Genomic DNA, 24,283 nt, shown 5'->3' with positions numbered 1-24,283 from the left:
CTAGTGCGACATTCAACATGTAAAACAAAATGGAAGTCTATCTGAGTAAATTCAACATGTAAAACAAAATGGAAGTCTACCCGAGTAATGATAGCAGAGTGAACGTTTGTCTACTTCTTTCAGTAGGCTACACAGGGTGTTGGCCCTATACTACTGAGACATTCAACATGTAAATCAAAATGGAGGCTTATCTGAAATGTTATTTTCACTAAATTTGCAAACATTTCCAAAAACAGGGTTTCAATTTGTCATTATGGGTTAGTGTGTGTAGATGGGTGAGAGAAATGTTGTTCTTGAATCCATTTTGAATTCAGGCTGTAACACACAATTTGGAATGGTCAAAGGGTATGAACACTTGCTGAAAGACTGTAGGAACTGTATGTAGAACAATACAAGAAAACCATAGAGTCCAGACACAAACCATTCACATGAAGGCCAACCAAATGGAATGATGAATTCAATTAACAATGGTCTCTTAACAATGGTCTCTCCCCTCTACAGTGTTATCAAATCCTCTCAGATCTACACAAGTACATGGTGTGCAGCAGGGCTTAAGGGACGATTTGGTATTGGAGCCACCTCTTCTTTCCTAGTCTGACCTTGGAATCTTCATCCACCAACCTTCCTTTGGAGGGAGCCAACTCTTCTTTACTAGTCTGACCTTGGAATCTTGGTCCTCCAACCTTCCTTTGGAGGGAGCCACCTCTTCTTTCCTAGTCTGACCTTGGAATCTTGGTCCTCCAACCTTCCTTTGGAGGGAGCCACCTCTTCTTTCCTAGTCTGACCTTGGAATCTTGGTCCTCCAACCTTCCTTTGGAGGGAGCCACCTCTTCTTTCCTAGTCTGACCTTGGAATCTTGGTCCTCCAACCTTCCTTTGGAGGGAGCCACCTCTTCTTTCCTAGTCTGACCTTGGAATCTTGGTCCTCCAACCTTCCTTTGGAGGGAGCCACCTCTTCTTTCCTAGTCTGACCTTGGAATCTTGGTCCTCCAACCTTCCTTTGGAGGGAGCCACCTCTTCTTTCCTAGTCTGACCTTGGAATCTTGGTCCTCAAACCTTCCTTTGGAGGGAGCCACCTCTTCTTTCCTAGTCTGACCTTGGAATCTTGGTCCTCCAATCTTCCTTTGGAGGGAGCCACCTCTTCTTTCCTAGTCTGACCTTGGAATCTTGGTCCTCCAACCTTCCTTTGGAGGGATTATAAATGCCGGCCCTTGGTCTCTGAATCCAAACCCTTCTGCCACACATCTACCAACATGTCTCTGATCTTACATTGAGCCTCAGCTCGACCCAGTGGAGAATCTATTGAATCATGTTTTATCACCCTTTTGGCTATTTGATCTAAGAGTTCACAGAATCATTACAAACCACACAGTTTGACCTTTTGTTCTGCCAGCAGCACAAACAATGACATCACTCTCATATAATGCGTTTATTTACCTTAACTTTATCAGGCAGGTCAATTAAAATACACATTCTTGACACCTTATTTCACAAAAAAATACAATTTCTATTAAAAATCTTCAACATAAAAGCCTGAATTTCAACATCAATAACTGATTCAAAAGATTCAATTTTAATCAATGGCCACCTTTTATTGTGCTAATAAGAAAATGCAATAAGTTACTTATGGAAAAAAATAGCTTCAAAGACAACTTTTTAGGACCAATATTGAAAAATACAATGTTGAAATATTGGGCTGCAGGCCCTGTCTGTAGGCCCCCGTCTGTAGGACCTGTCTGTAGGCCCTTGTCTGTAGGCCCCTGTCTGTAGGCCCCTGTCTGTAGGCCCCTGTCTGTAGGCCCTGTCTGGAGGACCTGTCTGTAGCCCGTCTGTAGGACCCTGTCTGTAGGACCCTGTCTGTAGGACCCTGTCTGTAGGCCCTGTCTCCTCAGTTAAAGTGTGTTGGAAATAATTCATTAAGGTCTCTACTAACCAAATATGTTTCGTTTTTGAGAGGGACTGTGTCGTATACATCCAGCTGCACTTCGTGTCCCGCCCCCCTCCATTGTCCCCTGTCCAATGTATATGGAATACACCAGGGCCAGTAGAGAATTTAAAAACATCTTTACTTCCTGTCTCAGGTAAACCCAGGGTGGAAAACACAAATATGTTTTTAAAGGGGACTGTGTCATATATATCCAGCAGCACTTTGTTCTCCCACCATAGAGGTGGATAGAAGGCTCACAGGCAGTCCACCATAGAGGTGGATAGAAGGCTCACAGGCAGTCCACCATAGAGGTGGATAGAAGGCTCACAGGCAGTCCACCATAGAGGTGGATAGAAGGCTCACAGGCAGTCCACCATAGAGGTGGATAGAAGGCTCACAGGCAGTCCACCATAGAGGTGGATAGAAGGCTCACAGGCAGTCCACCATAGAGGTGGATAGAAGGCTCACAGGCAGTCCACCATAGAGGTGGATAGAAGGCTCACAGGCAGCGCCGTTGAGGGTTTTCAACACTTTAAAGTAATCAACTGGGTGGGGACTTACTACTGATTGATTGATTGACTGAGGAAAAAACAAGCACCGAGTACAACCCAGTGGATAACACGTTTAAAGCGAAACTCACTTGTCTCTAACGTGGTCCCTTATGCGTTTAGGAAGGATCACAGAATTCCATCCAGGTCAGCAGGAGGGGTCAACCAGTGAATTATATGGAGCTGACCTTCCATAACTACAGCTGGCAGTAAATCACCAATCTTGGCTTTGTACACTATCAAAGTAGGTGGTGGTATGTACCTTCTGGAGTTGATTTTCTACCTTCCAATACACTTATAGAAGTAGAATAGACATTACTTTAAAAGATAGCCCTCAATGTTGCTGCCTATGCCCTGTCACAGAAGACAGCATTGCAAGGATAGGTGTTCCTTTACATTCCTATGGAGTTAGTTTATGTAGCCTCTTCCTTTACCTCTCTCTCCTCTACCTCAACTTCTCGCTCTTCTGCCTTAATGTGTCTCTGTTCGCCCTCCTCCTCTTTGACAATCACATTGAGAGTACATGTAGGTTTCTCTCCAATGTGTCTTAACTGATGATTCCTTATGTTTGTTGCCCAACTGAAACTCTTCCCGCAAAGTGTGCAGTGGTAAGGCTTCTCCCCTGTATGTACTCTTTGATGTTCCTTAAGTACTGAATAATAATTGAAGCTTTTCCCACATTGGGTACAGTGGTAAGGTTTCTCTCCACTATGTACTCTCTCGTGTCCCGTAAGTTTTACTTTCTCGCTGAAACTCTTCCCACATTGTGAGCAGTGGTAAGGCTTGTGATTTTTCTGATGAGTCTTCAGGTTTCCTAACTGACTGAAACTCTTCCCACAAAGAGAGCAGTGGTAAGGCTTCTCCCCAGTATGTACTCTTTGATGGTCCTTAAGTCTTCCTGAATGATTGAAGCTCTTCTCACACTGGGAGCAGGGGTAAGGATTCTCTCCATTGTGCATACTCTGATGAGCCTTTAGCTTGCTTGGTGTCTGAAAACTCTTCCCACATTTACGGCAAAGGTAAGTCTTATTTATTTTGGGAGTTGGTTGGTATGATTTGAGGTGAGTTGGACAAATAAAACTGTCGCTAGAGCAGGGTTGGGGCTTCTGTCTGCGGTTTCCTGATGCTGTGGGACTGGGCTTGCTGTCTGAGTCTGGGTTGGAGCTCTTTCCTGTAAGAATATGAACACATATTGGGTAAGAACCAGAAAGAGGAACAAAGGATTTTGGGTTTAAAAAATGCAGGATTCAACATGAATTTGGTGGGATGTGAGCTGGAGTGTTTATTTATTTATTTATTTTACCTTTATTTAACCAGGTAGGCAAGTTGAGAACAAGTTCTCATTTACAATTGCGACCTGGCCAAGATAAAGCAAAGCAGTTCGACAGATAAAACGACACAGAGTTACACATGGAGTAAAAACAAACATACAGTCAATAATGCAGTATAAACAAGTCTATATACAATGTGAGGTGAGAAGGGAGGTAAAGGCAAAAAAGGCCATGATGGCAAAGTAAATACAATATAGCAAGTAAAATACTGGAATGGTAGTTTTGCAATGGAAGAATGTGCAAAGTAGAAATAAAAATAATGGGGTGCAAAGGAGCAAAATAAATAAATAAATTAAAATTAAATACAGTTGGGAAAGAGGTAGTTGTTTGGGCTAAATTATAGGTGGGCTATGTACAGGTGCAGTAATCTGTGAGCTGCTCTGACAGTTGGTGCTTAAAGCTAGTGAGGGAGATAAGTGTTTCCAGTTTCAGAGATTTTTGTAGTTCGTTCCAGTCATTGGCAGCAGAGAACTGGAAGGAGAGGCGGCCAAAGAAAGAATTGGTTTTGGGGGGGACTAGAGAGATATACCTGCTGGAGCGTGTGCTACAGGTGGGAGATGCTATGGTGACCAGCGAGCTGAGATAAGGGGGGACTTTACCTAGCAGGGTCTTGTAGATGACATGGAGCCAGTGGGTTTGGCGACGAGTATGAAGCGAGGGCCAGCCAACGAGAGCGTACAGGTCGCAATGGTGGGTAGTATATGGGGCTTTGGTGATAAAACGGATTGCACTGTGATAGACTGCATCCAATTTGTTGAGTAGGGTATTGGAGGCTATTTTGTAAATGACATCGCCAAAGTCGAGGATTGGTAGGATGGTCAGTTTTACAAGGGTATGTTTGGCAGCATGAGTGAAGGATGCTTTGTTGCGAAATAGGAAGCCAATTCTAGATTTAACTTTGGATTGGAGATGTTTGATATGGGTCTGGAAGGAGAGTTTACAGTCTAACCAGACACCTAAGTATTTGTAGTTGTCCACGTATTCTAAGTCAGAGCCGTCCAGAGTAGTGATGTTGGACAGGCGGGTAGGTGCAGGTAGCGATCGGTTGAAGAGCATGCATTTAGTTTTACTTGTATTTAAGAGCAATTGGAGGCCACGGAAGGAGAGTTGTATGGCATTGAAGCTTGCCTGGAGGGTTGTTAACACAGTGTCCAAAGAAGGGCCGGAAGTATACAGAATGGTGTCGTCTGCGTAGAGGTGGATCAGGGACTCACCAGCAGCAAGAGCGACCTCATTGATGTATACAGAGAAGAGAGTCGGTCCAAGAATTGAACCCTGTGGCACCCCCATAGAGACTGCCAGAGGTCCGGACAGCAGACCCTCCGATTTGACACACTGAACTCTATCAGAGAAGTAGTTGGTGAACCAGGCGAGGCAATCATTTGAGAAACCAAGGCTGTCGAGTCTGCCGATGAGGATATGGTGATTGACAGAGTCGAAAGCCTTGGCCAGATCAATGAATACGGCTGCACAGTAATGTTTCTTATCGATGGCGGTTAAGATATCGTTTAGGACCTTGAGCGTGGCTGAGGTGCACCCATGACCAGCTCTGAAACCGGATTGCATAGCAGAGAAGGTATGGTGAGATTCGAAATGGTCGGTAATCTGTTTGTTGACTTGGCTTTCGAAGACCTTAGAAGTGTGTGTACATTAACAGAGCAATGAACAGACTTTACAAGGGGCTTGTTGCTTTGCATCACACACAGATACATTACAATGCATTGCACACTGGTGAGTTACTGGACAGTCATTTGTTTTGGCACTCATCCTCCCACATTCAGAAGCCTGAGGGTTTATACTACAAAGCAGGATCAATGAGTTTAGCCAGTTAACTTGCCTAAATATTCAGAAATAACTTTAAGCTTGATATTGGCATGGTCTAATCGACTTTGAGTAAAGCCAGTGTGTCTATGTATGAGGATGACTCAACACTACACACGTCAGCTACCACAGCGTCTGAAATGACAGCAACACTTAACATAGAGCTGCAGTTAGTTTCAGAATAGGTGGCAAGGAATCAAAAACCAAAAGCATTGTATTTGGGACAAATCATTCACTAAACCCTAAACCTCAACTAAATCTTGTAATGAATAGTGTGGAAATCGAGCAGGTTGAGGAGACTAAACTGCATGGAGTAACCCTGGATTGTAAACTGTCATGGTCAAAACACATTGATACAACAGTAGCTAAGATGGGGAGACGTCTGTCCATAATAAAGCGCTGCTCTTCATTCTTAACAGCACTGTCAACAAGACAGGTCCTACAGGCCCTAGTTTTGTCGCACCTGAATACTGTTCAGTCGTGTGGTGAGGTGCCACAAAAATTGACTTTGAAAAATTGCAATTGGCTCAGAACAGGGCAGCACGGCTTGGCCTTTGGATGTACACAGAGAGTATTAATAATATGCATGTCAATCTCTCATAGCTCAAAGTGGAGGAGAGATTGACTTTATCACTACTTGTATTTGTGAGAGGTATTGGCATGTTAAAAGCACTGAGCTGTCTGTTTAAACTACTGGCACACAGCTAGGACACTCATGCTAGAGGTCGACCGATTAATCGGAATGTTTTCCTAACAATCGGTAATCCGGCATTTTTGGATTACATTGCGCTCCACGAGGAGACTGTGTGGCAGGCTGACTACCTCTTATGCGAGTGCAGCAGGGAGCCAAGGTAAGGTGCTAGCTAGCATTAAACAGATCTTATAAAACACAATCAATCTTAACATAATCACTATTATGTTGATATTACTGGGTTAACTAGCTTGTCCTGCGTTGCATATAATCGATGCGGTGCCTGGTAATTTATCATTGAATCACAGCCTACTTCTCCAAAAGTGTGATTTAACAAGTGCATTCGCGAAAAAAGCAATGTGTACCTAACCATAAACATCAACGCCTTTCTTAAAATCAAAACACAAGTATATATTTTTAAACCTACATATTTAGTTAATATTGCCTGCTAACATGAATTTATTTTATCTAGGGAAATTGTGTCACTTCTCTTGCGTTCTGTGCAGCAGAGTCAGGGTATATGTAGCAGTTTGGGCTGCCTGGCTCGTTGCGAACTGTGTGAAGATAATTTCTTCCTAACAAAGACAGCCAACTTCGCCAAACGGGGGATGATTTAACAAAAGCGCATTTGCGAAAAAACACAATCGTTGCATGAATGTACCTAAGCATAAACCTCAATGCCTTTCTTAAAATCAATACACAGAAGTATATATTTTTAAACCTGCATATTTAGTTAAAAGAAATTCATGGTAGCAGGCAATATTAAACTAGGGAAATTGTGTCACTTCTCTTGCGTTCATTGCACACAGAGTCAGGGTATATGCAACAGTTTGGGCCACCTGGCTCATTGCCAACTAATTTTACATAATTATGATATAACATTGAAGGCTGTGCAAAGTAACGGCAATATTTAGGCTTATGGATGCCACCCGTTAGATAAAATACGGAACGGTTCCGTATTTAACTGAAATAATTTAAAAAAGGATTTTAAAAAATACACGCTATTGAACAGCTGGGACTGTGACGCAACAATCATACACACATGTATTTTGTGTTGTAGATATGTGGTAGTGGAGTAGAGGCCCGAGGGCACACGCGTAATATGTTGTGAAATCTCTTATGAATGTATTGTAATGTTTTTAAAATGTATAACTGCCTTCATTTTGCTGGACCTCAGGAAGAGATCCATAATAAATACAAACTTGCCTAAATATTCAGAAATAACTTGAAGCTTGATATTGGCATGGTCTAATTTGACTCAACAACCCAAAACACACATACAAGTTTAGATTTCTTAATGTACCAGAAAAACAACTGTAATGTGGGGTTGTTTAGCAAAATTAGCTGGTTAACTCATTGATCCTGATTTGTATAGCGCTCTAAAACAAAGATGTTGTTAGCTTGAATTTACCGGAGTCACTGTTTTCTTCCTCCTTGATTTCTCTCTCCTCCTCCTCTTTCACAATCACATTGAGCTCCAGTGTTTGACTGCAGTCCTCCAGCTTCACTGACACCACCTCCGGACCCTGTTGTGAGCTCCTCTGGGCCGGATCACCACAGCCAGAACCCGGCTCAGACATGGTCGGCTAGAGGTGGATCTAAAAGAGGAGACCTCAACAAGTTCTGGGGGATTTTCACTAACGTTGATCGTGGGATAGTTCCAAAAATATGTAGGTATCTAAAATAGCTAACAACTCATCCCGTCCAACAGGGATTAACACAAACCAATTAGCCAATTAGTTTAGCAACGGTTGGTCAAGATAATTTAGCTAACTACCTAGCTAGTCGCCAGCTATCTTATTCCTCGCTAGACATTTTACCCACAATGCAATGATAGATGACTAAATATAAAATAAAAGACACACTTCAACTCTGACTGAATCTAGTTAGCTAGCTACACAAACGGGTTGGATTGGAGTGCTAGTTTGGATAACAACAAAGACAGGCCGCGGCAACCACTAACGATTCACGGAATGCGTTAGTGTACAGACCAAATTTACAAGCTCACATTTAAAATGTTAGCAGTAGGCTACTTGATACTGATTTCCTTTGGCTAAGTGTTTGGTTGATGAGATCCCGTGAGAGCGCAAGCAGAATCAATCATCCACCTGCATCTCGACATCAGCGTCTAGTCAGCAACAATAATGAAGTACTTCCGGGTCACGGAATTTCGGAAACATTCAAAAATAAAAGTCCCCCCCATGTAATAGTAGAAAAGTGTCAATAACCCGTATTTAGTTGAGATATAGAAAAAAGTGTGTAAACGCTAGGGATAGGGGAAAAGTGTCTAAACGCTAGGGACAGGGGAAAAGTGTTAAACGCTAGGGATAGGGGAAAAGTGTGACACCCATCAGGCCCCCGAGCCCAGACCAGGTATATGAAATACATATTGGCTGATAGAGTGAAAACTATTCTAGGCGCTGCACTAGGGAATCCTCAGTAGGGTCTGTAGAATGTATATAAGGTATTATTTCATGGGAGACTCAATTATATGGCGTGTTGCTGGCCTTCTACTCCACCCAATCCATTGTACAAAACATTAGGAACACCTTCTCTTTCCATGACAAAAACTGGTTAAATAAATCCAGGTGAAATTTGACACGTCTAACCTTTATTTAACTAGGCAAGTCAGTTGAGAACAAATTCTTATTTTTCAATGATGGCCTACATAGACTGGTGAAATAAATCCAGGTGAAACCAGGTGAAAGCTATGAACCCTTATTGATGTCACTTGTTAAATCCACTTCAATCAGTGTAGATGAAGGGGAGGAGACAAGTTAAAGAAGAAATGTGATGCCTTGAGACATGGATTGTGTACAGAGCATTCGTAAAAGTATTCAGACCCCTTGACTTTTCCCACATCAATTTACACATAATACCCCATAATGACAAAGCAAAAACAGGTTTCTAGAAAATTTTGCACATTTATTAAAACTAAAAAACGTAAATAATACATTGACATAAGTATTCAGACCCTTTACTCAGTACTTTGTTGAAGCACCTTTGGCAGTGATTACAGCCTCAAGCCTTCTTGGGTAAGACGCTACAAGTTTGGCACACCTGTATTTGGGGAGTTTCTCACATTCTTCTCTGCCGATCCTCTCAATCTCTGTCAGGTTGGATGGGGAGCGTTGCTGCACAGCTATTTTCAGGTCTCTCCAGAGACAGGTCTCTCACAGAAAACCCGGAATTTCAAGGAACAGAACCAGAACTGACAACGAAAGGGATCTATACTGTTCCGGAACAGAACAGTGATTTTAAAAGTATGGGAACTGGTTAATAATGTTCTTTTACATTCCAGGCATCGATGGGGTTCAAGTCCGGGCTCTGGCAGGGCTACTCAAGGACATTCAAAGTCGTGTCCCGTTGCCACTCCTGCTTTGTCTCAGCTGTGTGCTTATGGTTGTTGACCTGTTGGAAGGTGAACCTTCAACCCCGGACTGAAGTCCTGAGTGATCTGGAGCAGGTTTTCATTGGGATCTCTCTATACATTGCTCCGTTCATCTGTCCCTCGATCCTGACTAGTCTCCAGGTCCTTGCCGCTGACAAACATCCCCACAGCATGATGCTGCCACCACTATGCTTCACCGTAGGGATGCTGCCAGGTTTCTTCCAGACGTGACGATTGGCATTCAGGCCAAAGAGTTCAATCTTGGTTTCATCAGAGCAGAGAATCTTGTTTCTCATGGTCTGAGAGACCTTTAGGTGCCAACTCCAAGCGGGCTGTCATGTGCCTTTTACTGATTGGTGTAGTGCAGCAGAGATAGTTGTCAGTTTGGCCGGGTGGCCAGCTCTAGGAAGAGTCTTGGTGGTTCCAAACTTCTTCCATTTAAGAATGATGAGGCCACTGTGTTCTTGGGGACCTTCAATGCTGCAGAAATGTTTTGGTACCCTTCCCCAGATGTATGTCTCGACAGAATCCTGTCTCGGAGCTCTGTGGACAATTCCTTCGAGCTCATGGCTTGTTTTTTGCTCTCTGATGCACTGTCAACTGTGGGACCTTATATAGACAGGTGTTATCCTTTCCAAATCATGTCCAATCAATCAACAGGTGGACTCCAAGTTGTCGAAACATCTCAAGGATTAATATTTATGTAAATAAGCTATTTCTGTATTTTATTTTTAATACATTTGCAAAAATGTCTAAAAACCTATTCTCGCTTTGTCTTTATGCGGTATTGTGTGTAGATAAAGAATGCTCCATCACCCAAAGGACATCCAGCCAACTTCACACAACTGTGGGAAGCATTGGATTCAACATGGCTCAGCATCCCTATAGAATGCTTTCGACACCTTGTAGAGTCCATTCCCCGACAAATTGATGCTGTTCTGAGGGCAAAAGGGGGTGCAACTCAATATTAGGAAGGTGTTCCTAATGTTCTGTAGACTCAGTGTACATATGGTGTCATTTCATGGGGCACTGAATAATACAGTGTTGCTGGACTAATTATTATTATTTTAACATCATTTTAACATTATGCCCTATACAAAGCTGCAAAAAAAGTTTATCCCCGGGACTTTTATTTTGAAATCAAATTCCGAAAACCTGAAGTCTTAATGTGGATAGGATACAGCTAGTGTGTTGCTGCCATGACCCCCTAACCCTGCTGACTGTGTCTGGTCTGGATTAATGGAGCACTGCGATACATGCTTGTGATTGTCATATCAGCTGTTGTAGTTGTGCATGTTTTGGCCATCTGACAGATACATTTTAAAAAATTAGTCTGTGGCTGAAAATAGGGAGTTTTTGCCCAGTCCCAAGTATGGGTAACTGCATAGTTGTGCTGCGTTCTTTTTGAAGAATCTCAAATATAAGAAATATTTTGATTTGTTTAACACTTCTTTGGTTACTATATGATTCCATATGTGCTATTTCATAGTTTTGGTGTCTTCATTAGTATTATAAAATGTAGAAAATAGTAAAAATAAAGAAAAACCCTGGAATGAGTAGGTGTGTCCAAACTTTTGACTGGTACTGTATGTGTATATATATATATATATATATTTTTTTTTATTGTTGCCTGTTTTGCCTGTTATTTTGGCATTAATACGTGTCACATTTCAGTTTGCAAACAATGTAAAATAAATAAATAAAGCATTGAGTTAATAAAAGCCACATGCAAACGTGGTCTCTTTTTTTTGCTTTCTTGAGTAAGGCAGCTCCAAAATGCAGGTGTTTCAGCCGAGCTCAGTGCCTTCTGTGGTGGTGGGACAACCAGCGGAAAATACGAAGCATAGGGGTCTGGTAATGTTCTCTAGTTGCTCCGTGATTGGCTCAGTGTTCTGTCACTCATGGGGACACTACGTCACCGCAAAATCTACTGGGTAGAGCTCGAAAATTTGATTTTGATCTAACTGTATTAAGCGTTGATCTAACTGTATTAAATGTTGATATAACTGTATTAAATGTTGATCTAACTGTATTAAATGTTGATCTAACTGTATTAAGCGTTGATCTAACTGTATTAAGCGTTGATCTAACTGTATTAAATGTTGATCTAACTGTATTAAGCGTTGATCTAACTGTATTAAATGTTGATCTAACTGTATTAAGCGTTGATCTAACTGTATTAAACGTTGATCTAACTGTATTAAACGTTGATCTAACTGTATTAAATGTTGATATAACTGTATTAAATGTTGATCTAACTGTATTAAATGTTGATCTAACTGTATTAAATGTTGATCTAACTGTATTAAGCGTTGATCTAACTGTATTAAGCGTTGATCTAACTGTATTAAGCGTTGATCTAACTGTATTAAATGTTGATCTAACTGTATTAAACGTTGATCTAACTGTATTAAACGAGCACCACTCTTTATTCATCACAGACATTCACCAGAGTACCGTCTTCTCTGGGCAGATGAACGAGTAGAGGAGAGACTGTGTGTAAAGTAGATCATCCTACACAGGCCTGCAGTGTGATGTTATATTATTCCAACAATTAATGTCTGGCATCTTTTATTCTTGTGATTTATCATCACCATGATACAATACTGACTTTTCATGGATAAAGACAATCTACCAACATCATCCACCTTTAATGAAGAAGAAGATTACAGTTTGTTAGCATTTATTATTTAATTAATGGATACTTAACAATATTCTAAACCAGTAGTTGGAACCAGTTCAGGGAACAGAAAAGAAAAACGGAATTTCAAGGAACAGAACCAGAACTGACAACGAAAGGGATCTATACTGTTCCGGAACAGAGCAATATTCTAAACCAGGGGTTGGAACCAGTTCAGGGAACAGAAAAGAAAACCGGAATTTCAAGGAACAGAACCAGAACTGACAACGAAAGGGATCTATACTGTTCTGGAACAGAACAATATTCTAAACCAGGGGTTGGAACCAGTTCAGGGAACAGAAAAGAAAACCGGAATTTCAAGGAACAGAACCAGAACTGACAACAAAAGGGATCTATACTGTTCCGGAACAGAACAGTGATTTTAAAAGTATGGGAACTGGTTAATAATGTTCTTTTACATTCCAGGCATTTTATTTCAGTCCCTATACACTCAGAAACGTATCCCAGTGTCTGCCTGCTGAAAATATTTGCCAGTGTGTGTAGGCTACATTCCCCCTCCCCTCCCACCGAAGCATGCATAGACTACTGTAGCTACTGACATTACAGGCGTGATTCAGACATTACGGAGAGAGAGGTTTAATTAGAGAACATTGATGAACTATTTCAATGCTAGTTAAGGATACTATAGTTATCACTTTTCACATTGGATTCATTAACTATGAAAAAGGTAAGATTTTATTTGAATTCTGGTGCTGTTCTGCACACACAAGCTTGTTAGCTAGATAGCTTGTTAGCTAGATAGCTTGTTAGCTAGCTCTGGTCTACCTTTCCAAAACTCTAGGAGGCATTATCTGTACTGTAATAGAACTGAGAGTCATGATTAAGGGATAGTTCTGGTCCAAAGTTAGTTAGAGTCAACTCTCTGAAGTTCAAAGACATTCAAAGTTTCATCATAGAAGCCGCTCCTCCGTAGGTATACCTCATAACAAATAATACGTGTCATAACAGATAATACGTGTCATAACAGATAATACGTGTCATAACAGATAATACATGTCATAACAGATAATACGTGTCATAACAGATAATACCTGTCATAACAGATAATACGTGTCATAACAGATAATACGTGTCATAACAGATAATACGTGTCATAACAGATAATACGTGTCATAACAGATATTACGTGTCATAACAGATAATACGTGTCATAACAGATAATACGTGTCATAACAGATATTACGTGTCATAACAGATAATACGTGTCATAACAACAAGATGCCCAGCGAGTCATGGTTCGAACCGGTTCAGAACTTTACTTTGCTGGAATGGAACAAAAAAAACAATAACGGTTCTGTTCAGAACAAAATAATTGGAAAATACTTTCAGGTTCCAAACCCTGAAAGGAACACCGGTTCCATCCAGATCATGACATAACAATACATTTTATGTCAATTACAAACCAGCCCTTCTACTGAGTTTAATCAGGTATAAAAAAATATCCACAACTGAATTGGGCCCATGGTCAAATGCAGTGCACTACAGAATAGGGCCCATAGTCAAATGTAGTGCACTACAGAATAGGGCCCATAGTCAAATGTAGTGCACTACAGAATAGGGCCCATAGTCGAAAGTAGTGCACTACAGGGTGAATAGCGCGCCATTTGGGACATTCAGCCCCCAGTATATACTATATCGACTCAGCCCCAGTATATAATATATATAGACTCAGCCCCAGTATATACTATATATAGACTCAGCCCCAGTATATACTATATATAGACTCAGTCCCAGTATATACTATATATAGACTCGGCCCCCAGTATATACTATATATAGACTCGGCCCCCAGTATATACTATATATAGACTCGGCCCCCAGTATATACTATATATAGACTCGGCCCCCAGTATATACTATATATAGACTCAGTCCCAGTATATACTATATATAGACTCAGCCCCCAGTATATACTATATATAGACTCAGTCCCAGTATATACTATATATAGACTCAGCCCCCAGTATATACTATATATAGACTCAGCCCCAGTATATACTATATATAGACTCAGCCCCCAGTATATACTATATATAGACTCAGCCCCCAGTATATACTATATATAGACTCAGCCCCTAGTATATACTATATATAGACTCAGCCCCCAGTATATACTATATATAGACTCAGCCCCCAGTATATACTATATACAGACTCAGCCCCAGTATTCAGGCCTCTATAGACTCAGCCCCAGTATATACTATATATAGACACAGCCCCCAGTATATACTATATACAGACTCAGCCCCCAGTATATACTATATACAGACTCAGCCCCAGTATATACTATATACAGACTCAGCCCCAGTATATACTATATATAGACTCAGCCCCCAGTATATACTATATACAGACTCAGCCCCCAGTATATACTATATATAGACTCAGCCCCCAGTATATACTATATATAGACTCAGCCCCCAGTATATACTATATATAGACTCAGCCCCCAGTATATACTATATACAGACTCAGCCCCAGTATATACTATATACAGACTCAGCCCCCAGTATATACTATATACAGACTCAGCCCCAGTATATACTATATGTAGACTCAGCCCCCAGTATATACTATATATAGACTCAGCCCCCAGTATATACTATATATAGACTCAGCCCCAGTATATACTATATATAGACTCAGCCCCCAGTATATACTATATACAGACTCAGCCCCAGTATATACTATATATAGACTCAGCCCCCAGTATATACTATATATAGACTCGGCCCCCAGTATATACTATATACAGACTCAGCCCCCAGTATATACTATATATAGACTCAGCCCCAGTATTCAGCTCAAGTCAAATATAGATTATGCTACTGTCAACTGTTTTACATTTAAATGTTAGTCGTGTACATGGGCATACGTACCTTTAAAAGGGACATTTCAAAAACATTCTACTACATATTCAGAACCTCAAGCACCAACCCAACATCAGCAGATGTGAAAATGGAGCGTTTCTCTGTTTGGTAGTAGATAGAGGAAGATACGTTTGTAGTGGTTACCGATGTAGTGTGACACCTGCTCGTCCAACATCTCATTCCAAAAATCATGGTCAAATGTAGTGCACTATATCCAGGTCGTATAATTCCATCCAGGTCAGGAGGAGGTCAGGAGGAGGAGTCAACCAATTAATTTATAGTCCTGAGATAACATTCCATAACTGCAGGTAGCAGTAAATCACCAACCTTGGCTTTGTACCTGTTCAGACTGTACACACTGCAGTACATTAGGTGGTATCCTGTTCAGACTGTACACACTGCAGTACATTAGGAGGAGGGATCTTGTTCAGACTATACACACTGTAGCACATTAGGTGGTGGTATCCTGTTCAGAAACAATTCATTAAATAAATTATGCTTGGGTCAAGGCCAGGAACACAGGCTTTGACCCGGACTGGCAACCTGGTTTACAATGAGACACGTATTGTTAACGTAAACCAGGCTTTAGGCCTGGGAATAGCACTATTACAGCAACCACTATAGTTGTTAACGATCTTGTCTCGATCTCATCTAAATACGGATGACACTATTACGTTATGGAATTACCCCGACTGCTGACCTGGCTGTGACAAGGCTACAGTCTGGTTTTACAGTTGTGCAGGAAAAACCCTTACTGATTTTTAAAACTCAAATGGTGCTGCCCATGACCATGCCGTCACGGAAGATGCCATTGCAAGGATAGGTGTGAATTTCAATAACTATAGAGTTGCTTATGTATTCTCACTTCACCTTTATTTCACGTCACTCTCCTCTCCCTCAACTTATTTCTTTTCTTCCTCCTCCTCCTCCTCCTCCTTGACAATCACATTGAAAGCACAGGCAGGCTTCCCTCCAATGTGTATTTTCTCATGACTTTTAAGACTTCTTAGCTGAGTGAAACCCCCCCCACAATGAGAGCAGTGGTAAAGCTTCTCGCCTGTATGTACTCTCTGATGTTTCTTAAGGTTTCCTGGCTGACTGAAACTCTTACCGCAAAGAGAGCAGTGGTAAGGCTTCTCCCCTGTATGTATTCTCTGATGTTTCTTAAGGTTTCCTGGCTGACTGAAACTCTTACCACATAGAGAGCAGTGGTAAGGCTTCTCCCCTGTATGTATTCTCTGGTGTTCCTTAAGGCTTCCTGAATAATTAAAGCTCTTCTCACATTGGGTGCAGTGATAAGGCTTCTTTCCACTATGTACTTTGCCATGTCTCTTAAGATTTACCTTCTCACTGAAACCCCTCCCACATTGGGAGCAGTGGTAAGGTTTCTCTCCTGTGTGTACTCTTTGATGATTCTTTAGATTACTTGAGGAACGGAAACTCTTCCCACATTGATGACATGGGTAACGACCACGATCAGGCAGTCTTGGTGTATCTGGGTCAACTACACTACTATTGTCGTCCTCTTCCTCAACTTCTCGCTTTTCCTCCTCTTTGATTTCCCTCTCAACCTCCTCCTCTTTGACAATCACATTTAACGCACAAACAGGCTTCCCTCCATTGTGTATTATCTGATGACTTTTAAGACGTAGTAGCTGAGTGAATCCCTCCCCACACTCAGAGCAGTGGTAAGGCTTTTCTCCAATGTGTACTTTTTGATGATTCTGTAGATTACTTGAGGAACGGAAACTCTTTCCACATTGATGGCAGGGGTAAAGACTACAACCAGGTAATGTTGATGTATCTGGGTCAACTATACCACTATTGTCCTCCTCTTCCTCAACTTCTCGCTTTTCCTCCTCTTTGATTTCCCTCTCAACCTCCTCCTCTTTGACAATCACATTTAAAACACAGACAGGCTTCCCTCCAATGTGTATCCTCTGATGACGTTTAAGACGCCTGAGCTGAGTGAATCCCTCGCCACACTGAGAACAGTGGTAAGGCTTCTCTCCACTGTGTGATCTCTGGTGACTCTTTAGGTCTCCTGCGAAACGAAAATTCTTTCCACACTGTGAGCAGTGGTAAGGTTTCTCCCCTGTATGAATTCTCTGGTGTTTCTTAAGGCTTCCTGGCTGACTGAAATGCTTCCTACAAAGAGCACAGTGGTAAGGTTTCTCCCCTGTATGTACTCTTTGGTGTTCCTTAAGGCTTCCAGAATGATTGAAGCTCTTCCCACATTGGGTGCAGTGGTAAGGCTTCTCTCCACTATGTACTCTCTCGTGTCTCTTAAGGTTTACTTTCTCACTGAAACTCTTCCCACATGCAGAGCAGTGGAAAGGTTTTTCTCCAGTGTGTACTCTTTGATGATTCTTTAGAATAGTTGAGGAACTGAAACTCTTCTCACATTGAGGGCACGAATAACTCCCACTACCAGGCAGTCTCGATGCTGTGGAACTGGGCTTGTTGACTGAGTCTGGGTTGGGGATCTCTCCTGTAAGAATATGAACATATATATGGTCAGAAACTGACAAAGAAACAAAGGCTTTAAGCTTACCAACGCAGGATTCAACATTAATTTGGATTAAAGGAGTATTGAGATAAATACTTTGCAAGGGGCTTGTTGCATAGCATCGCACATAGATAATGGCATTGTGAAATTACAATGCATTGCCAAATGGTCGGTAGACACTCGCCTTCCCTCTTACACATACAGAAGCCTGAGGGGTATAATACAAATAATCAATGAGTTAGCCAGCTAACTTGCCTAAATATTCAGAAATATATATATTTTTGGAAAGATTAACTTGAAATTGGCATGCTCTAATTGACTTAACAACCAAAAACATATCTAAGTTTACATTTCTTAATGTTGGGTTGTTCACCTCTCTGAACCAAAGAGGATGTTAGTCTGAATTTACCTGAGTCAACAGAGGCCCTGTCCTCCTCTCTCTCTTCCTCCTCCCCCTCATTGATTTCTCTCTCCTCCTCCTCCTCTTTGACAATCACATTGAGTTCCAGTGATTGACTGCAGTCCCCCAGCTTCACTGACAGCAACTTTGGACCCCGCTGTGAGCTTCTCTGGGCTGGAACACCACAACCAGAACCTGGTTCAGACATGGTAGGCTAGAGGTGGATCTAAAAGAAAAGACCGAAAGAGTTCAGGGTGATTTTCACAAACCTCGATCGTGGTATGGCTCCAGAAAAGACAGCAAAAATGTATCTAAGCTAGCTAACCACACATCCCGTCCAGCAGAAACCTTTTTCCATAAAATAAACATAGGATTGACGGCAACAGCAAGTCAGATTAGGCCATAAGTGAAGAAACACACTGGCTGTTGGGTACAAGCATATTCAGTTCAAATTCATTACTAATATATGATACATACAGTGATTGAAAAGACCACCCCATCCTCAGTAGCCTATTCAAACATCACCCTATAAGCAACACAAGCATATTCAGTTCAAATTCATTACTAATATATGATACATACAGTGATTGAAATGACCACCCCATCCTCAGTAGCCTATTCAAACATCACCCTATAAGCAACACAAGCATATTCAGTTCAAATTCATTACTAATATATGATACATACAGTGATTGAAATGACCACCCCATCCTCAGTAGCCTATTCAAACATCACCCTATAAGAAACACAAGCATATTCAGTTCAAATTCATTACTAATATATGATACATACAGTGATTGAAATGACCACTCCATCCTCAGTAGCCTATTCAAACATTCGCCTATAGGCTATTAGGCAACACAAGAATTTTCATGTGTTAGGAATTGCCCCTAATTATAGGTAACAGAGTGATGTAGACACAGAGATGTCACTTTAAAATGTATGAAAAACCAATGAATACAAAGTTAAACAAACCATACAACTCCAAGCACAAGGACTAATTTGAACAATTTCCACAGAAAATTCTGCAAAGTTTGGTAACAAGGACAGCACCAAACAGCAAAAACTGTCAATCTGCACTGTGTTTGTATAATTTTCAGTGGAAATTGTTAAAAGTTGTTTAGAATTGTTTTTTTGTGTGTATTTTACCCCCTTTTTCTCCCCAATTTCAAGATATACAATTGCGATTCAATTACGAAAAAAGAGACGCTCCTGGGGGTGTAAACTCAGTGGACTTGGAGACTAGAAGTGTTCCTGGGGGTGTAAACTCAGTGGACTTGGAAACTACAAGTGTTCCTGGGGGTGTAAACTCAGTGGATTTGGAGACTAGAAGTGTTCCTGGGGGTGTAAACTCAGTGGACTTGGAAACTAGAAGTGTTCCTGGGGGTGTAAACTCAGTGGACTTGGAAACTACAAGTGTTCCTGGGGGTGTAAACTCAGTGGACTTGGAAACTACAAGTGTTCCTGGGGGTGTAAACTCAGTGGACTTGGAAACTAGAAGTGTTCCTGGGGCTGTAGACTCAGTGGATTTGGAAAGTAGAAGTGTTCTTGGGGGTGTAAACTACGTGGATTTGGAAACTAGAAGTGTTCCTGGGTAGAATGGACCTGTTACTGCAGCACAACATACAGATAATTGTGTAAGGTGCAATAAATGATAGGAGGACACACATTGTTGACCATTTAGACTTGAAAAAATAATAATAATAATAACAATATTTTATAACAATATTTTAGTTATTCTTTGTATGATAACTAGTATAAAATATATTGATAATTGTGGACAATAATTAATAGGTCTACACACAGAACACATTGTTGAGCATTTAGTCTGGAAAAAATAAACAAATAAATCACATAATATCTTATAGAAATACTTTTATTTACAAAGTATACCCAGAGGAAGAGGAAGAGAGAGGCCCAACGCGGCTGCAAATCTGTCTCCCTCCAATAGGTGGCGTTTTTCTTGTTGTTTTGCCCACCAAGCAGGGAGTTTTTGTATGGAGGTCAATAAGTGTGTCAATTTTGGTCAACAAAAAAAGTAATGGCTTATTTCCTACACAAGGTTTACTTGATCGAATAGAAGTTGTGTCATCCTTAAGTCGTTACGAATGTACTGATATAAGTAGGACACGTGACATGCGTGGGGGGGGGGACAAACTACCTGCCCTCCAGGGCACGTCCCCCACCCGATGTCACAGGAAGGCCAAAAAGATCATCAAGGACGACAACCACCCAAGCCACTGCCTGTTCACCCCGCTACCATCCAGAAGGCATATTTAATATAACACACATACATTATTTATTCATTTCGGTTGCGAAGTTTGTTCTATATAAAGTATTTGACAGGATTTTGGTGGCTCGTGTTGACCAGTAGTGTCTGCCACAGGAAGTATTTGACTCTAGGCACAAAAAAGAGGAAATTAGAGAGGAGGGGGGGGGGGGATTTCGGCAGGCAAGAAAATGAAGAATAACGTTAGTTTTGAAACGTTTAGTCGTGCTAATTTTGCGAGCTGGTTACCTAAGTAGCTAAACCAAATATTTGTTTTATTTATTTAACTAGGAAAATCAGTTAACAACAAATTCTTATTTACAACGACGGCCTACCAAAAGGCCTGTGGCTAAACAATGAGCAACCGGTTAGCTAATTCCTCGGTACAGTCATTTTATTGAAGGCGAGTCGGCAGCTGGCTAACTATGAAATAAAAGTCACACTTCAACCGTGACCCTGAAATAAAGTTAGCATGTTAGCTAGCTAGCTGCACAAACGGGTTGGACGGGAGATGTGTTGCTAACAGGCTAACAGCTAACTAGCTGGGGGAACAACAAAACCAGGCCGCGGAAACCAGTGCGGTTTCATCCTGGAATGCGTTGGTTTACAGACCGTGGTACAAGCATCATTAAAACAAACAATAATAATTAGCAATAGGTTACCTGGAACTGATTTCCTGTTTGGCTGAAAAGAACTTGAGGAAATGGTGAGGTCTCGTAGAGCAGCGGGAAAAATGTATCCACTTTCCGAGTGAGTTTGGTCTGGATTATGAGATGCGGCAGGAAATGTTCGTGAGCGTCGTATCAGCGTAGTCATTGTGCATGTTTTACAGGCCTCCGACGGAAAGAAGTCAGGCAAAAAAAAACGAAAATAGATATTTCAACCAAAACAAGACAGCTGTCATTACATTATATCTGCAGTGTGATGTTATATTATTACAACAGTGTACAGCATCTGTTATCCTTTATTATCCTCATGTCACTATCAAATCCATTGTATGGGTCACAGATGGTTAGCAGATGTTAATGCGAGTGTAGCGAAAGGCTTGTCTTCTAGTTCCGACAGTGCAGTAATATCTAACAAGTAATCTAACAATTCCACAACAACTACCCAATACACACAAATCTAAAGGGATGAAATAAGAATATGCACATATATATGGATGAGTTGACCGAGAGGCATAGGCACGATGCAATACATTGTATAACATACAGCATATATAAACATGAGATGAGTAATGTAAGATATGTAAACATTAAAGTGGCATTATTTAAAGTATTTAAAGCGACTATACTGACATCAATAAAGACAATCTACCAACATAATACAGGATTTCGCGACATTCTTTTCTGATTCCTACTTCCAGAAATGCTTGATTTTGTGGAAGCTTTTCAGAAATTCTGTGATACAATTTTTCAATGTTTTTTTTCTCACGTTAATTTCATATAAAGCAATAAAGTCATATGTGATCAGTTTTATATAGATTATAAGCAGAATACATAATACTAAAACAATTAGAAACGTTTAAAGTTGCTCAAATTTTCCTGAACAAACAGCTCGTTTTCTGAACAAAAAAAAAATGGGATGGAAGCTAGCTCCAACATAAGAAAAGTGCATTCCCCCATAAAAAAAAAAAGATTAAACTAGGACAAAATAAACACCTGGGGTCCAATCTGCAATTAAGACATATCTCAAGTTCATCTTCCATGAGAACAATTAGATACAAAGGTGTTACGGATACAGTTATCCTGTGTGTGTGTGTGTATCCTGTGTGTGTGTGTTTCTTTTCTCTCCTTCTCCCCTCACAGGTGAGAATCATCACTCCCCAATCAGTCAACAATCAATCATCAATCAGAAGACACACCTCCTCCTATTTCCTACCCTATCACAGTTCCTTCCCCATGGTTTAAAAACCCCATCATTTGTTTGCTCTAGAGCTAGCTCAATCTCTCTGTAAATGCCATGTATGTAGATCTCTGTGTTTCACTCTCTCTTTGTCTTAAACCTCTCTTTTGTTTGAGCACCTCCATAGCACTTTGTCATCACCTGTGAGTATTGTTTTGGTTATGGTGTTTGTTTGTTGCTGGTGGGAAAAGGGGGAAACCAAGACAAGTCGCCCATGGGCATACACTACCCGTAGGTGAACTTTGTTAAATACACTAGTTAGAACTGGGCGGACCACCCACTGTATTTTTGGTTAGTTAGTTAGCTGTTGTTAAAGTAGGCTAGTCTAGCTTAGGGGTGTTTTTGTATATTTATTGTTTCTTTCCTTGGGTCCAGCTCAGCCCCTTTTCCTGCTCCCCCCATTACCGTGTGTTTATAAATAAACTAAGTTTGACGGTAGATTTCAGTTGTCCTGGTTATTTCGTTCACACTTTTACTTTGTCACAATTATAATTTGCATGAGTTATGTTACGGGTCTCATTACCATCCCCCCCTAGACTGTCGGGCCAAAAGGGATTCGTAACATAAGGGCTTGGAGATCATTGTCTTGTTGGAAGACAGATCTCCGTCCCAGTCTCAGGTCTTTTGCAGACTCCATCAGGTTTTCTTCCAGAATGGTCCTGCATTTGGCTCCATCCATCTTCCCATCAATTTTAACCATCTTCCCTGTCCCTGCTGAAGAAAAGCAGGCCCAAACCATGATGCTGCCACCACCATGTGATCTCAAAGCCCTTTGTATCTAATTGTTCGCATGGAAGATGAACTTGAGATATGTCTTAATTGCAGATTGGACCCCAGGTGTTTATTTTGTCCTAGTTTAATCTTTTTTTTAAATGGGGGAATGCACTTTTCTTATGTTGGAGCTAGCTTCCATCCCATTTTTTTGTTCAGAAAAAGAGCTGTTCAGGAAAAAGAGCTGTTTGTTCAGGAAAAAGAGCTGTTTGTTCAGGAAAAAGAGCTGTTTGTTCAGGAAAAAGAGCTGTTTGTTCAGGAAAAAGAGCTGTTTGTTCAGGAAAAAGAGCTGTTTGTTCAGGAAAAGAGCTGTTTGTTCAGGAAAATTTGAGCACTTTAAACGTTTCTAATTGTTTTAGTACCTGAGACTGGGACGGAGATTTGTCTTCCAACAAGACAATGATCCAAAACATAAAGCAAAATCTACAATGGAATGGTTCAAAAATAAACATATCCAGGTGTTAGAATGTCAAAGTCCAGACCTGAATCCAATCGAGAATCTGTGGAAAGAACTGAAAACTGCTGTTCGCAAATGCTCTCCATCCAACCTCACTGAGCTCGAGCTGTTTTGCAAGGAGGAATGGGAAAAAATGTCAGTCTCTCTCGATGTGCAAAACTGATAGAGACATACCCCAAGCGACTTACAGCTGTAATCGCAGCAAAAGGTGGCGCTACAAAGTATTAACTTAAGGGGGCTGAATAATTTTGCATGCCCAATTTTTCAGTTTTTGATTTGTTAAAAAAGTTTGAAATATCCAATAAATGTCGTTCCACTTCATGATTGTGTCCCACTTGTTGTTGAATCTTCACAAAAAAATACAGTTTTATATCTTTATGTTTGAAGCCTGAAATGTGGCAAAAGGTCGCAAAGTTCAAGGGGGCCGAATACTTTCGCAAGGCACTGTATGCTCTAAAATTAATTCACTGTACATCATTCACAACACCGTAGGCTACTTCAAAATAACACTGTACATCATTCACAACACTGTAGGCTACTTCAAAATAACACTCTCCATAACCCAAGATCTAAGACTTGAAGAATTATATATTTCTTAAACTCATGTTGAGAAATGTGAAAAGAGGGTGAGCACAAATATAGAATACTGCCATTATGACTGCGTTTACACAGGCAGCCCAATTGAGGGTTTTT

At 40.9% G+C, this 24,283-nt stretch overlaps 2 protein-coding genes across 4 annotated transcripts in view; both read right to left on the bottom strand.

Annotated features, from left to right (window-relative positions):
* The window catches only part of LOC116359015 (zinc finger protein 883-like), a 41,825-nt gene extending 20,529 nt beyond the window's left edge, over positions 1 to 21,296 (bottom strand). The window contains exons 1-3 of one of the 2 annotated variants that reach the window (XR_004206587.1): positions 21,120 to 21,296; positions 18,198 to 18,414; positions 15,620 to 17,770 (exon numbers count right to left, since the gene is read on the bottom strand). Coding sequence is in view for 1 of the 2 variants with exons in the window: in XM_031811645.1 (XP_031667505.1) it covers positions 16,182 to 17,770; positions 18,198 to 18,396 (1,788 nt within the window). In the remaining variant the exon portion in view is untranslated. Of the gene's footprint in view, positions 1 to 12,340; positions 17,771 to 18,197; positions 18,415 to 21,119 lie in introns of those variants that run through there. The other variant, XM_031811645.1, reaches the window with a different exon arrangement.
* LOC109883031 (zinc finger protein 239-like) lies at positions 2,612 to 8,475 on the bottom strand. Of its 2 annotated transcripts, XM_031811664.1 has the most exons (3): positions 8,326 to 8,475; positions 7,729 to 7,915; positions 2,612 to 3,645 (listed from the first exon to the last, which is right to left on the bottom strand). In XM_031811664.1, exons 2-3 carry the CDS (start codon positions 7,895 to 7,897, stop codon positions 2,888 to 2,890), a joined length of 927 nt encoding a protein of 308 aa, XP_031667524.1. In that variant the 5' UTR covers positions 7,898 to 7,915; positions 8,326 to 8,475; the 3' UTR covers positions 2,612 to 2,887. The 2 variants fall into 2 exon arrangements, with proteins under 2 accessions (XP_031667524.1, XP_031667522.1); XM_031811662.1 differs by having other exon boundaries at positions 7,729 to 8,474.
* Positions 21,297 to 24,283: the final 2,987 nt, after the last annotated feature.

The sequence above is a fragment of the Oncorhynchus kisutch genome, unplaced genomic scaffold, assembly GCF_002021735.2.
Source record: "Oncorhynchus kisutch isolate 150728-3 unplaced genomic scaffold, Okis_V2 Okis01b-Okis20b_hom, whole genome shotgun sequence".
Classification (NCBI taxonomy): domain Eukaryota; kingdom Metazoa; phylum Chordata; class Actinopteri; order Salmoniformes; family Salmonidae; genus Oncorhynchus; species Oncorhynchus kisutch.
This window is presented reverse-complemented; position numbering and strand designations above follow the sequence as displayed.

Bases quoted from the DNA above. Each gene is read 5' to 3' on its own strand.
- LOC109883031 (XM_031811664.1), bottom strand. From the start codon at position 7,897: ATGTCTGAGCCGGGTTCTGGCTGTGGTGATCCGGCCCAGAGGAGCTCA. The intron at 3,646-7,728 runs GTAAATTCAAGC...ATATTCTTACAG, and splicing joins GGAAGAAAACAGTGACTCCG to GAAAGAGCTCCAACCCAGAC.